General features: G+C 39.8%; 1 protein-coding gene and 1 pseudogene across 5 annotated transcripts in view; one reads left to right on the top strand and one right to left on the bottom strand.

Moving 5' to 3' along the window:
* Window positions 1-12,886, bottom strand: part of MON2 (MON2 homolog, regulator of endosome-to-Golgi trafficking) — a 119,204-nt gene extending 106,318 nt beyond the window's left edge. For 4 of the 5 annotated variants that reach the window (XM_043564773.1, XM_043564777.1, XM_043564775.1 and 1 more), the window contains exon 1: window positions 12,355-12,866. In XM_043564773.1, the coding sequence (XP_043420708.1) occupies window positions 12,355-12,465 (111 nt within the window). In that variant the 5' untranslated portion in view covers window positions 12,466-12,866. Of the gene's footprint in view, window positions 1-12,354 lie in introns of all 5 variants that reach the window. The other variant, XM_043564776.1, reaches the window with a different exon arrangement.
* Window positions 3,785-4,434, top strand: LOC122473927 (annotated as a pseudogene).
* Window positions 12,887-15,080: the final 2,194 nt, after the last annotated feature.

The raw sequence follows: 15,080 nt of genomic DNA, 5'->3' as shown, positions 1-15,080 counted from the left end.
AATGTTTACCAATTATATTTACACATATACACAGTAAAGAAAAGGAATAAGAACATTTTTTAAAGTTTAATAGTTCCAAAGTAGTGGTTTAAAAGATACATAAAACCAGTGTTTTCTTTCCTAAACACACCAAAAAAAAAAACCACCAAAAGGACTATTTGTTGCCTTAGATATAGTTAGACCTATCACATAGTTCCTCATTTCTTACATGCAGGTTTCTACTCTCAAATTTTGAAACTGTAACATCTTATTCTCTAGGCACACTGTGTTGCTGGAAAGTTTCAATATCAATGTTTATTGACAACACATGTATATCAGGGTCCCTCTAACCACTGCAGTCTTGCTTTATACCGAAGCCTAGCTACATCTTCAAGTGTCTCAAATAAATGGAGGTATTCAGACTCAGATTTCCTTCTCTTCATCAAGGACAGTCTATGTAAAGAAGAGTCTTTAACTTCTTGCTTTAAAAGTATCCCCTACTCTGAACAGGTATCTTGTATATCCACAGGTGAACTACTCAATTATTTTAAACATAGTTCTTTTTTATGAATTGGCCCTCATGCATAAAATATTTAAAAAGAATAAGAAGGAGGAGAAGGAGGAGAAGGAGGAGAAGAAGGAGAAGAAGGAGAAGAAGGAGAAGTTTTTGTTGTTGCTGAAGTTGACCAACAAAAAAAAAAAAAAAAAAAAAGAAAGAAAGAAAGAAAAAAAAGAAAAAAGTTGCCAGTTCTGTGGACTGGATAGAGATGACATAGGTTAAGGTGCGTAGTCTAATATCTCTATTCCTGGGGGGGCAATCTGTGAGTTTGGGGAAAATACCAAAAGTCTTAAATACACAGCAGTATTTAATGCTTGTTACTCTTAAAATTAATCTCTCTCAAGAAATACCTTTTCTTTTCTTCAATATTCTTTGATTACTCAAATAGACATACTCCCCAGGGACTTTGAATAGGGAGGCTAGTAGCACAAAAAAACAGAGACGAGAGAATGTGGACTCCTCTTCCAAGACTGTCTAGAATATCTTTGACCTCACTTCTCACTCAGTAAACTTTTCCTGGGCAAAAATAATTCCCTGGTTTCAATTACTTTCTAAATACTGTAGACTCCCAAATTATATTCCTGTCTCCTAAACTATACGACTTACTAACCTAAATGTTTAAAAGGCACCTTAGATTCAAGATACTCAAAACAGGTGTCATCCTGTCACCCCCTCCACACACTTCCACTTCAGCCCCAGAAAAAACCTGTTCCTTTTCCTATAATCTCTACTTCTCTGAACAGCAGCAGTATCCATCCAGTCACTGACTAGACATCTGGGGTTTCTCTCTCATCCCACAAATCATATCAGCCACAAGGCTATGTAGGGAACATATTTTGTACCCTTTCTCTCAAATCCCACTTCTGCACCTTCATTCAAACTGCTGGGGTGCCTGGGTGGCTCAATCAGTTGGGTGTCCAACTTTGGCTCAGGTTATGATCTTGCAGTTTATGGGTTCAAGCCCTGCTTCAGGCTCTGTGCTGACAGCTCGGAGCCTGGAGCCTGCTTTGGATTGTCTCCCTCTCTCTATGACCCTCTCCCGCTCACACTCTCTCTCAAAAATAAACAAACATTAAAAAAAAAAAAAAAAAACTGCTCATTACCAACCTAAACTAAAAGATTTCTGGACTTACAATCTTGCCTTCCATTCATCCATTGACTCAACTTTTCAATGGTTTCCCAGTGCCTATCCCAACTAGTGTTTCTCAAAACTGAGTAGTTTAAGGACTTCCTTAAAAAAAAAAAAAAAAAAAAAAAAAAAAAAAAAAAAAAAAAAAAAAAAAAAAAAAAAAATCATGAACCTACCCAGTTACTGATAAATTTAAGTTTGTATAAACTTATTAGGAATAAATTCCTATTTTTACAGCCCTTAAATTAGAGTTATATACAAGTTATATACAAACCCAAATCAACACTAATGCGACAAATAATGCTTTGCTGAAATTAAACCACTGCTCACAGAATGAAGATAACTGTAGGCTTAAAGAGCAGGCTCTCCTGCTTTTGGTACTATAAGAGCAGTGACAGAAATAATTTCTTCCATCAATTTTTTTCTCTGGTAACTATGAAAAAGCCTTTCCATCTTTGTGGGCTGTCTACGGTTTGTACCGGTAACACTTTATCCCACTCATCTCACTACATGTCTGTTCCTCCATTCTAGCTATATGCCCTATAAGGACAAGAAATCTATTCCATTTGTCGCTCCATATTACTAATGTCTATCACAGTGCCTGGCATACAGGAGCTACATGATAAATGCTTCTAAACAAAAGTATTACAAGTTCTAAGTAGAGAAGGAGACTCTACTGCCCACTAATTAAAAACCCAGAGGAAATCCGATCCAGGTATGCACAAGGCCGTCAGGGCTGCTGGTCCACCTTCCTGCCATTCTCTTGGTTCCATCCTGTTCCATGGGTAGGTCCATCCTTTGGCCACTTCCAAACTTGCCAATAAAAACAGTTGCAGCCATTCTACATTTCACAATTTTATATGAGAAGGGCCTCTTTTAGCAGCTTTTTAAAAAGAAAGAGGAAACTCCTTGTCCAGGAGCACTCACTGGCATTATGTAACTTGGACAGAAATGAAGGTGGGGTTGGTGGCGGTGGGGAGGGTTTAAATTAGATTAAACTAATCAAGGTACCCTAAGGAAGGAATGAGATTAATTCATCTCAATCCAAAGGTCTGGAAATGAAAGAAGAGTGCAGCCTACTACAGAAGGAAGCAAGAGGGAATGGATGCTAGGAAGGGAATTAACAGAGGTCCACTACTTGTACTAGAAACAATTTTACAATTAAAAAAAATTAATGATGCTTCCCTTCATCAAAGTTCCTATGTTCTGTTTTTTCCTATGTTGTCTTTTAAAAAAAATACATACTTTTCACATCTATGAAAATTGACCTCAAAATGAGAACAAATTTACCAAAGATCCAAATGGATTATTTACTTACATAGCATAAAACAAGAGCGGAGGTAGTATTATGAAACTCAGGTTAACAGCAATTTGAATCCAAAAATGTACTCATAAGATATCAGGGAGGTATAAAGCTGCCTAAAGACTTATGATTTTAGATATCAGGTAAAATAAAAAAACCTAAAATGAAGTCCACACTTGGGAATAAGGAGATCCAGAATACTCCCTACAGGACAATATGCTCATAAAACAATTAATACACTGAAACCAATACGGTTTTCTTCTATAACATATAATTGGTTTACAACCCCAAACTCTGAAAGATATATACCTACATGGCATCTAATTCAAAACCTCTGACCTGGGCACCTGGGTGGCTCAGTCAGTTAAGCATCTGACTCTTGATTTCCACTCAGGTCATGATCTCATGATTGGGAGATGGGGTCCCATGGAGCCTGGGTCAGGGACTGCAATGGGTGTGGAGCCTACTTAAGATTCTCTCTCTCCCTTTCTGCCCTTCCCCAGCTCCACCCACGGGTACATGTGTACCGTCTCTCAAAGACAAACAAACAAAACACTGCCCCAAAACAAACAAAAAAACCCAACCAAATAACAACAACAACAAACCCTGGCTTCTACAAAACAACAACAACAAAAGTTCTTTAACATATCAAATGAAAGACTGAAATGCAGGGGCACCTGGGTTGCTCAGTCGGGTAAGCTTCTGAGTCTTAATTTTCGCTCACGTCACGATCTCACGGTTCATGACATGGAGCCCAGAGTTGGGTTCTGTGAGCAGAGAACCTACTTGGGATTCTCTCTCTCCCTCTCTCTCTGGCCCTCCCCAGCTCATGCTTTTTCTCTCTCAAAATAAGTAAACTCCACTTGCAAGCAAGTGAGCAGAGGGCTGTTCAGCTGCAAGAGTGGAGCAATGCCTAAGTCAAAGGAACTTGTTTCTTCAAGCTCTTCGGGCAGTGATTCTGAGTGTCGGGTTGACAAAAAGTTAAAGTAGAAAAGGCAGGTTACTCCAGAAAAACCTGTAAAGAAGCAAAAGACCGGTGAGACTTCAAGAGCCCTATCATCCTCTAAGAAGAGTAGGAGCCACAGAGATGATAACATGTTTCAGACTGGGAAAATGAGGTATGTCAGTGTTCGAGACTATAAAGGGAAAGTCCTAATTGATATTAGAGAATACTGGATGGATCCGGAAGGTGAAATAAAACCAGGAAGAAAAGGTATTTCTTTAAATCCTAAGCAATGGAGCCAGCTGAAGGAACAGATTTCTGACACTGATGATGCAGTAAACTGTAAAATCAGAGCCATATAAAACCTGTACTGTTCTAGTTGTTTTAATCTGTCTTTTTACATTGGCTTTTGTTTTCTAAACGTTGTTTTCCAAGCTATTGCATATTTGGATTGCAGAACAATTTGTAAGATGAATACTTTTTTTGTAATGTACATTATTAAAAATGTTCTGAGTGAAGCTGATTGTCAACTTTACTAAGGAGGATTGCTTTGTGCCCACCACCTACTGTAAAATAAAATCAAGTAATACAATATTTAAAAAAATAATAATAAAAACAAAAAATAAGTAAACGTAAAAAAATGCAGATTTCATGTGGATCGCTAAATATATGATATTCCTATACATATGGTATCCCTTTTCTTTCCTTTTAAAAAATTTAACCTCTAAAAATTAACTAATTAGTACCTCCTAGATATACAAATACTTTGCACTATGGTAAACAGAAGTATAAACAAGATGTAAAACTGACCCTTTAAGGTGCTATTTAGACTCCCCCCCCAAAAAAAACCTAAAATAACTAAACAAAAGGTAAAACATAAGACTTATATGGAAATAACTTATAAAATAAATTTAAATTTTTTTTATGTTTGTTTATATTTGAGATAGGGAGAGACTGCACGTAAGCAAGGGAAGGGCAGAGAGAGAGGGAGACACAGAATCTGAAGCAGGCTCCAGGCTCTGAGCTGTCAGCACAGAGCCTGATGCAGGGCTCAAACTCACAAACCGTGAGATCATGACCTGAGCTGAAGTCCGACGCTTAACTGACTGAGCCACTCAGGGTACACCTAAAATATGTTTAAATGAAAGTTAAGAAAAGAGAAGAAAACATATTAGTTTGAAAATGTGGGCAGGAGCTGTAACTGTTTTTGCTCTAACAACTAACAGTACATAGCACAGAGTAGGTACTCAAAAACTATTTCATGAACAAATGAATGAAGGGAATGAGGGGAGAAATTAGAAAATTATCTGTAAAGTTGATTTATTTATGCAACAAACAGATAAGTAACATTTAAAGTGGGATTCAATGAAAGATAGGACCTTAATTTAAAAAGAGGAGAAGGTGGGCACCTAGGTGGCTCAGTTGGTTAAGCAGCTGACTTAGGCTCAGGTCATGATCTCAGTTTGTGAGTTCGAGCCCCAAATCAGGCTTGTTGCTGTCAGCGCAGAGCTCACTTTGGATCCTCTGTCCCCCTCTCTGCCCCTCCCCTGCTCACGCTCTCTCAAACATTTATTTAAAAAAAAAAAAAAAAAGGAGAAGGAGATTATGGGCCAGCAAAAGGAACCTCAGAAGCATGGAAGAGAGAAGCAGCAGGATATATCTGGAGAATAAATAGCAGGCAATACACCTTGGCTGAAGTACAAAGGCATATCAGGAAAAACCGAGGACGATGAAGCTAGAAAGGGAGGTTGGGATGATCAAGGAGGGTCTTAAATGCTATACTAAGGGGTCCAGTAAGTAGAGAGTAGCCATTAAGGGTTTCTGAGCTGCTTAAGTATATTAAGCTAGTGGTTGCATATAGAATGGTTTTTCTTTCCATTTTTTTAATGTTTATTTATTTTTGAGAAAGAGAGAGACACAGACACACTGTGACCAGGTGAGGGGCAGAGAGAAGGAGAGACACAGAACCCGAAGCAGGCTCCAGGCTCCGAGCTGTCAACACAGAGCCCAACGCGGGGCTCAAACTCACAAACTGCGAGATCATGACCTGAGCTGAAGTGGGACATTAAACCGACTGAGCCACCCAGGCACCCCACCATACAGAATGATTTTTTGTGTGTGCCACTGATGCATATTAACGGCCAGGTATTTGAAATTTGGTACTACAATAATAAGCTGAGAAAACAGAAAAAAGAAGAGGTATGTTGGAAACTACAGAGCAGGAAGGAACAGCTGACAATGAATAAAGAAAGAGAACTGAGGGGGAGAAGATAGCCAAATGTGACTAAGGTAAGCAACAGTGATAAATGCCATTAACAGAACAAGTGAAATGTGGGTAAAGGGCAAGTTTTAGGGCAAATAAGTTTAACTACAAAAAGTCCTATGTCAAGTATGGGAAAGATATTCTGGTCTAAGGAAAGACACTGGTCTATGCTCCGGAAAGAGAGCAGAGTACACGGAGTAGATTCAGGAGTCCTCAGCATCAGGGTAAAGCCCTGGCAGCTTTACTGGGGGTAAGTAGAAGACAGTAATGAGGGAGGAGCATGCAGAAGAGGCCTGAAAACAGAGCTTGGGATACAATTCTACATAAACATGAAGGGAAGGAATACTGAGAGAGAAGGAGTAATAGGAAAGTAGAGTGCTACAAACATCAAAATGAGAGAATGGCAACATGGAAAGAATGATGAATAGTAACAAATAATGAAGCAAGGCAGACAAATAGAAACAATGATAGAAACAAGTAAGTACATTTTGAAGGCATTTTGCAGCTCGGAGTAATGGAGAGGAGTTAGAGACAGATGCACAGGGAGCCACAGCCCAGTTCTTCCACTTTCTAGATCTACTAACTTATGTAAGTTACTGAGCCAAGAGGAAACCATAATTTCCTCATCAGTAAAATTAAAATAGCATCTTGTAATAAAGTAAATGGATGCAACCTCCCTAGCCTAATGGAAAGACAATACTTTACTCAACACTGAGTCAACTTCATAAAAATAAAGGCAGTCTCTCATTCATTTTTTTTATCTTTCGCCATGCTTTATACTTAAGAAACTAATAAATTTCTATTAAATTATAACAGTAACGGCAAAACCCAGTGTTTCGTACATGACTGAAAATAAGCTATGCTTATATAAAAGAAAAAAGAAAAATAATTCCATTTTTGGAGTATGTCTTCCTTTTTGGTTTATGAGCCAGATAAATGTCATTTATTTCTTCTGTATCACCAAAGCACAGTGCTAAAAAGATAATCAATACATTTGACTAAAGTATGTTTCCACTGATCTTTGCTTATTCATTTCCTTCATACAAGTAAAAATGCAATGGTCAAAAACTTAGTAAAAAATAAATTATTATGTTTTATACTTTAATAATAAATTTCACTGGTTATGGAACTTTAATAAGTGTATAATACAGGTTATAGAATAACCAAAAGCTTTTTAAAGAAATCTCACTGTAAAAATGCTCTTAGAATACTGCAATAATCTAGCAAAATTTTCCTCGAAGTCCTAGTGAAAAAGTTGTGCTTATATATTCTTGAAGTTAACATCTAAATTGTTTATTGGAAGAAAATGAATTTAATGAGACTTAGGAATCTAATATAACTTTTATGGAATAAAGTCAAAGAAAGAGCAGAGTCAAAACAAAGCAAAAAAACAAAGGTCAAAGGCCGCATGCACATCTAACACAATTATCTAAAATTGCATTATATAGGAAAGTAAGTCTTGACCAAAATGACTTCTAACTCCTTACCATAATTGTCATTATTTATGTGACTGGTGCTGGCAAGTTTTTTAAAATAAATTATGAAAATGTATTTATTTCATTATGTAAAACATCGACCTATTCTGTCATACTTTTGAGAGAAAGAACACAACTGGCTGTGTCATGAGCAAATCTGTCCAACTAACGTCATCAGAAAAAACAACTATAGTATGTTATAAAATGCTAAACCCAAATAGCTCCCAACGAAACATGTAATAAACATTATCCAGCCCTCATTCTCCACTGTCACAAGGTCCTGAAAATGAGATCTTCTCCCTACCAGAAAAGCCAACTGACTTGATCTTCAATCTCCAAATAGCTGGTTAAAGGGAGAATCCTGTCATGGTGAGTAAAAAGCATCTCTTTCACCAAACTAACACATAAAAAACACTGGGCCCTGAGGAACTCTACCACAAGAACTTCTGCTTTTTAAGGCAAAAATCCCTGCCCACCTAGGTTCTGTCAAGCCCACATACACAAGGGGAAACAAAGACAGCATAGGAAGACTACTTGCACTTTTTTACTATTTACACCCTTCCTGATTCCACCTCACTAAAAAAGAGAGAGAAAACCCATTCAAAACCCTAATTCTGACCACCTCAGCTTAAATGGTCTTCATCCCCTTGCTCTTCTACCACCCATTCCCTGTACTTCATCATCCTCTAGTGCAGCATGACTTGGCAATCTGAAATCCAACATCCCTTTCCTGTGCCAGTCCTGGTCCTTCTAGCTCTCCCACCGCTCTTTGATTAAATTGGTGCTGCTAGTCCCTCAACCCTTCCATCTTCTTCCAACCAATCAAAGTTTTATGTATTTCCTTCTTTAGAAATAGAACACAGATCTTACGATCTATCATCATTTCAACCACTTTTCCTGCCAAGACTCTTTAGTGTCCCAGGTTAATTTCTCCTCCACTTCTACAAAGCGATCCACTGCTCCTCTTAAACTTTCTACCCATCACTCCTTTCATCACCAATTGCTCCCAGCAATAAGCTTGTTTCCTACCTTACCAAGAATAGAGGCCATAGGCCAAACTATCCACGACTTCCTATCTCTCCACAATGTCCCTCCTTCAAATTTATCACATTCAAACTCATTTTTTTCTTCTTCCCTTCCTCTGTCAGAAGAAAATATGTTCCTTCTCAGAGTGACAGCCAGTTCATTTACTTATGCCCTTGAAACTCCAGCTTCTCAGGGACCTTGCTCTGCCAAGTATTCCCGTTCTCTCCCATTTCCTTAACCTTAGTCAGCTGCCTCTTTCCCTTTACTGCTGTTGTTTCCCAAACTTCCTTCTTTGGCTCTGACATTCTCATTCTATGCACTGTTCCAGACCCATCTTATCTACTCCTATGGTTTCTATTATCATATATAAACTGATACTCCTAAATCTGAAATTCTAGACCTCCTCCTTAAGAACCAAACCATCACTTTCAAATACCTACTGGTCAGTTCCACTTGACACACACATAAATGTTAAACTTATTATATTCACGACTACTCACTTTGCCCAAAAACATCACCTCCTCTTACGTTCCTTCTCTTAGTGATCTATCCAGTTTCCCAAGCCAGAACCTGGGAGGCATCATAGATTTCTTTCTCTACGTTATATAAAAGGTCACTATGCCCCGATAATTTAAACTGCTAAGTCTCTTTTTAATCCATACTCTGTCTTTCACACATGACTATCACAATGCAAGCAACGTCCTGTCTACCTCTACTGCTACCTCGACACAGGCAATCATCACTTTTTAAAATTTACTCTCTTCGTCAATGTTAGTCCCCTCTAATTCTTGCCATGAATACTGTTACGGAAATGCTACTAAATATGAATTTGATATTATTCCCTCTCTTAAAAACCTTTAATGGCTCCAAATTACCTTCAGCATGAAGTTTATTTAACATGGAATACAAACTTGTGCTAATTTCTCTGCCTAGAATGACCGCCCCCTTCTTCTATTGGCTTGCTTCTACTCATCCTATTAAGACTCAACTGAAGAATTACAAACTCTCTCTGACATACTTCCAAGCTCAGTTGGATCCCTCTCATTTGTTTCCAGAATAATGCCTGCAAATAGAAAATGACCAAAATGTTTTATTCATTAAATACATAAACATAAAGCTTCAGAGATTAGTGCCTCTGAAGGCAGTGAGCGTCACTTTCAGAAAAGCAATTTTACAAAGCTTTAAGGTAATTTTTAAGGCAAAGAAAAAATTATTCATACAAGTATTCCAGAACAGATTAGCTAGTACACTTGTCCTAAAAAAGTTACATTGCTGAAACATAAAGATTCATATTTAAGGACTAAGAAAAATAAGCTGGTGCTGACAGCTCAGAGCCTGGAGCCTGCTGCGGATTCTGTGTCTCCCTCTCTCTCTGCCCCTCCCCTGCTTGCACTCTGTGTCTCCCTCTCTCAAAAATAAATAAACATTAAAAAAAAAGTACTGGGGAAGGAGATCTGCCTTCCAAAGTACATATACAATTACCACTGTAAGTTCTTAAGTACCCTTATAAGAAGTTCAGAAGTATTTTTCAACTAATAACTGTGAAGATACTGGGAGAGTGTTACCTAGCAAATCAGTATACAGATGGAAAAGCTTTTTATACTTAGAAAGGCCTTGCCTTGGGGCACCTGGGTGGCTCAGAAGGTTAAGTGTCCGACTTCAGCTCAGGTCATGATCTCATCCTCCCTTCATCCCCCAAATAAATAAAACTAAAAACTTAGCAGTTACTTAGAAAACAAAAGCTAAAATTGCTATTAATTTATCAGGAAAAATTTAATTCAATCAAAATATTTCTTGAAAGTCAAGGGTCCCTCCTATAAAATCATCACTCTTAGACTAATTACTTCATTACTGTTTTAAACTGGTAACACAGAGATGGTCATTTTCTAATTCCTAAAGTGGACCCCTAAGCATATTTAGAAGTGCCGCTGGTTAAGACGTCAAGGTTCTTACATTCAACAAATTCTTACGGAGTAGGTACTATATAGGAAATTAAATATCAGAGATAATCACACCAAGAATGATTTTTGCCATTACCCCAAAGAGTAGTGCAATCACCAAGTATTTCTTTGGCCAATGTCCAAATAAAAGAGCTAATGAGCTATATTTAAAGTTCCTAGATTAAATGGACTGAGTTCTAGGATTCTGTAAATTACCTGTTTGGAATTCTGAATGCATTTTCTAAAAAAAATAAGGTAATAAATGGCAACTAAATTCTCAAACAAGTCCACAAAGGCCTTTATATGTAATATAGAGGAATCTTAGTTTCTATATAAATTATAAGAGCTGCGAACAATCAGTTCTATAAATTATTGTCAAAAATACAACAGAACAGTCTAATTCTTTAAAATTCTTTAAAACTGCTTAATTCCTTAAAATTACTTATTATAACTTTCAGCAGAAAATGACACAGAGAAAATAATTAAAATTGATATCACAAGCTATTGAGTATCTGAAATAAAATATATTTCGATAGTTATCTTTCCAAAAGTGGCACATCAGGTTCCCATTATTGGGTAATATTTGCTTACTTTATTAAAGGAATAGTAGATGGAGCATGTTGAAGACTAATGAAACCAAAAGCACTTACAGAAAAGTTAAGATTCCTTGGAAGCCTAAAATCCAAACTTTATTGGGTAAGTTTTAATTACAAAACCTTTATAAAGGCAAAACATTTAAATTAATATGAAACATTCCAAAATTCCTAGTAAACTTTTGGTGAATCGTAAATAGTAAATAAAATTGCTGGTAGGCCAAACTATATTATAGAAAAATAAAAATGATTGCTTTTACAAGTTTATCACTGAAATATCTTGTCCCCGATATGAGAAAGGAAATTGGGAAGCATTTTTAAAACGTTTAAGAGAAATAAAATGGCATCTTAAGAGAAAAAAATCAATAGTAACTAAACGTCAAATTCTTCAGTTTAGGAAAGATTTGGAGAATTTATACAAATAATTAACTGGAACCTCTTTAATAATACCCTTTTTGCTCTGACGACTTTACCATCATAATCCAGTAAGTCCACCCTTTAACCCTATTTACACAGGAAAGAAAACTGAAGCTCAAAGAGGTTAATATGTATTTCAAGGTGTACTGGATTTGACTCTAAACCCAAACTTCCCATTAAAGTATTGCTAATAACAAGGCTTAACATAATTAATGCGGGTCTTCAATATTTGTCATAAGTGGCTGAATAATTTATTAACACTTCGTGGTACTGACAGAGTGAAGCTGCATGACACAAGACAACAAGGAAGGCTACTCCCCTTTGAGTGATACACACTTTAAACGTGAGGAGCACAGATGTCACCGCAACGATGGATGATAGTTTTAGAAGCAACAAACTTAAGTTTTTTCAATTCTGGCTTGGCTAGTTTCAAGCTTGAAAAAGGCCAGAAAAGGCGAGGGTAAGACACATTCAGCTGAATTAGCTGCATCGGCTCACTCCGCGAACTTCATTCCTAAATCCGGAGGACAGGGGTGGAGAAAATCAAAGCTCCCCAGACGTCTCCAAAGGAAACTCTAAAGAGCGCTTGTGGAACAACCCACCGACTAGCAAATCTGGAAAGGTGAGGACCAAATTAAAATCAGACAGGAGTTTGGGAGCGAAGGACTGGATCTAATAGGACCAGACATGCTCACCGTGCCCTCTCCCGACGTCACCCAAAGCTTACCTCTTTGACAGGTGGGAATTTCTTCTTGCATTCCAGGGACAAGGCCCGTAAATCGCTCTGCATGTTCTCCAGCAGCTTCTTCACTGCCTCGGGGCTGTTGGTGCCGGACATGATCCACCAAACTACAATCCAATTTGGGCGGCGCAAACGAACTCCAGCACGGTCAGCTCCTTCGGGCGACCGGCAGCTCCCTCAGAGCGCCTCCGGCCCTTCCTCAGCGCGCCTCCTGGGCTCGGCCCGGCCTGGACTACGAACCCACAGCGTACCCGAGCGCCCCCCGCAGCCTCCTCGCAACTCTCGCGGCTCCTCTCCGAGGCACCCCCCCGCCCCCCGGTCGCCCCGCCCCGCTAGGCTCCAGCGGCTCTGGCCGAGGAGCCCACAAGGCGGGCAGGTCCCTCCCGCTGCCGCGGGGTCCGGCCGCACAGTTCGTCAGCAGCCAACCTGGCAAAATCTCCGGCGCTGGCCGCCCAAGCCCTCCAGACTCGCCGACGCCATTAGCCGAGTCGCCCACAATTCCGAGCGCGGCCGGGACACGTCAGCCGCACTTCCGGGCACCGCGGCCACCGCCCCCGCCGCGGCCAACTGGGGCGGTGAGCCGCAGGCGGGGCGTGGCCAGGGGCGTGGTCACGTCCGGGGCTGGATCGGCTCCCGGAGGGGCTGCTTTCCCCAGCTCGACTTTGGGACCCGCTAGGCGTGGGCCACCATTTGCCTCGTCTAAATTTGCTTCTTCGTAGATATGTGACAGCTGTCAGAATGGAGCCACGTGTATCTTGGCGTGTCTCTTGGGGTTTGTTCGTGTTATATTGTATTTCAGTGTAAACAGTTTGCTTCCTTTTGTTTTAATCTTCATTCGTCTTGTCCCTCGTCATTTCTGCCCCCTGGAATCTCTAGGCTAGTGGCCCCAAACCAATGCCTACCTCCTGTTAATTTTATTTTCCTCCTAAGTATCTAAATTGCAATTCCTCCACAGAGTTGCACAAAGCATACTGGTGCGCTTACTGTGGAGTAGTCCTTTATTTCCCTAATTTGTAAAATGACAGAGAAAACTACCCTTTGTTCCAAAACCCTCCGCTGGCCTTCCATTTTGCCCACGGTAAAAGGCAGAATGCCTCCTTACACCTGCCAGGAGCCACGCGATCTGCCCCGCCCCCTTTTACCGCCAGTTTTCCAGCTAAAAGGCGTTGGGATTTTGTCCCCCTCTGTTTTGTTCCCTTCTTCGGCACTTAGAATAGTTCTTGGCATATAGTAGATGATCAATAAATATTTTATTTTATTTACATTTTTAAATGTTTATTTATTTTTGAGAGAGCGTGAACAGGGAAGGGGCAGAGAGAGAGGGAGACACAGAATCTGAAGCAGATCCAGGCCTTGAACTGTCAGCACTGAGCCCCCAGGCAGGGCTCAAACTCAGAAACAGTGAGATCATGACCCCAGCCAAAGTCGGATGCCCAACTGACTGAGCCACCCAGGCGCCCTGATCAATAAATATTTTAATGAATGAATGTAAAAATAATTTTGGTGCTTAAATAAGAAACCAATATAAAAGCCTTTATTAGGTAACAAATATTAAGTGAGACACAAGTAAGCAGAAAACTTACCTGTGCTTCCCAAGATCTAGGTCCGTGTGCTTTTGCCCAAAACATCTTGCAACCACTGAGTAGGAAGCAGAGGAAGGTAGAGGGAAAGCCTGAACCAGGGTAGAGGTAGGAGATGAAGAAAGGAACACCTCAGACAACTGAGCGGATGACATCATTGCAGTAGGCAGGGCAGCGGACTGAGATTGTCAGTGGGAGGAAGGATTTGGCCCTAAAATAAGCCTTGCACCACAAGTACTTTGTAAACTAAATAATTTTTTCCTCATCTGACAAGAAGTAACACAAGGATGGATAAAGATAGCAGATAAGGTAATAGAGCTCTCAGAACACTAGTTTGTATCATTTGTGCCTATTGTGACTTTGGGAAATTTGATAGGTCCTATAACATAAGCTTTATGTATTAAAAACTGTGAATTTAGGGGCGCCTGGGTGGCGCAGTCGGTTAAGCGTCCAACTTCAGCCAGGTCACGATCTCGCGGTCCGGGAGTTCGAGCCCTGCGTCAGGCTTTGGGCTGATGGCTCAGAGCCTGGAGCCTGTTTCTGATTCTGTGTCTCCCTCTCTCTCTGCCCCTTGCCCGTTCATGCTCTGTCTCTCTCTGTCCCAAAAATAAATAAACATTGAAAAAAAATTTTTTTTAAAAACTGTGAATTTATAAAACAAAATCTTAGGTAGAATATATGGCAGACATTATTCTTGAGGTCCCAGGGAACTTTGAAAAATGATCCTCTTGTGGGGCGCCTGGGTGGCTCAGTCAGTTGAGCCGGGTTAAGCCCCAGACTCTTGATTTCAGCTCAGGTCGTGATCTCAAGGTCATGGGATGGAGGCCCATTGGGCTCCACACTGAGCTTGGAGCCTGCTTAAGATTTTCATTCTCTCCCTCTCTGCCCTTCACCCCCGCTGGTGTGCGATCTCTCTCTCTCTCAAAAATCAAATTAAATAAATAACAAAACCAAATAGTTTTCTATGTACATATGCCCAGGGAGATTGTACTGCCACAGAAACAATGCATGGCTTTATGCCAAAACCAACCAAGTTAGCAGGGGTAAAAATCATTCTTGATTCTACAAGTTAAGAAATCAGCTAGGTGCAACAGGGTGGCTTAGTCGGTTAAACATTCAACTTGGGCTCAG

The sequence above is a fragment of the Prionailurus bengalensis genome, chromosome B4 (genome assembly GCF_016509475.1).
Source record: "Prionailurus bengalensis isolate Pbe53 chromosome B4, Fcat_Pben_1.1_paternal_pri, whole genome shotgun sequence".
Classification (NCBI taxonomy): domain Eukaryota; kingdom Metazoa; phylum Chordata; class Mammalia; order Carnivora; family Felidae; genus Prionailurus; species Prionailurus bengalensis.
The sequence above is the reverse complement of the archived record's forward strand: the minus strand, read 5'-3'. Positions and strand labels throughout refer to the sequence as shown.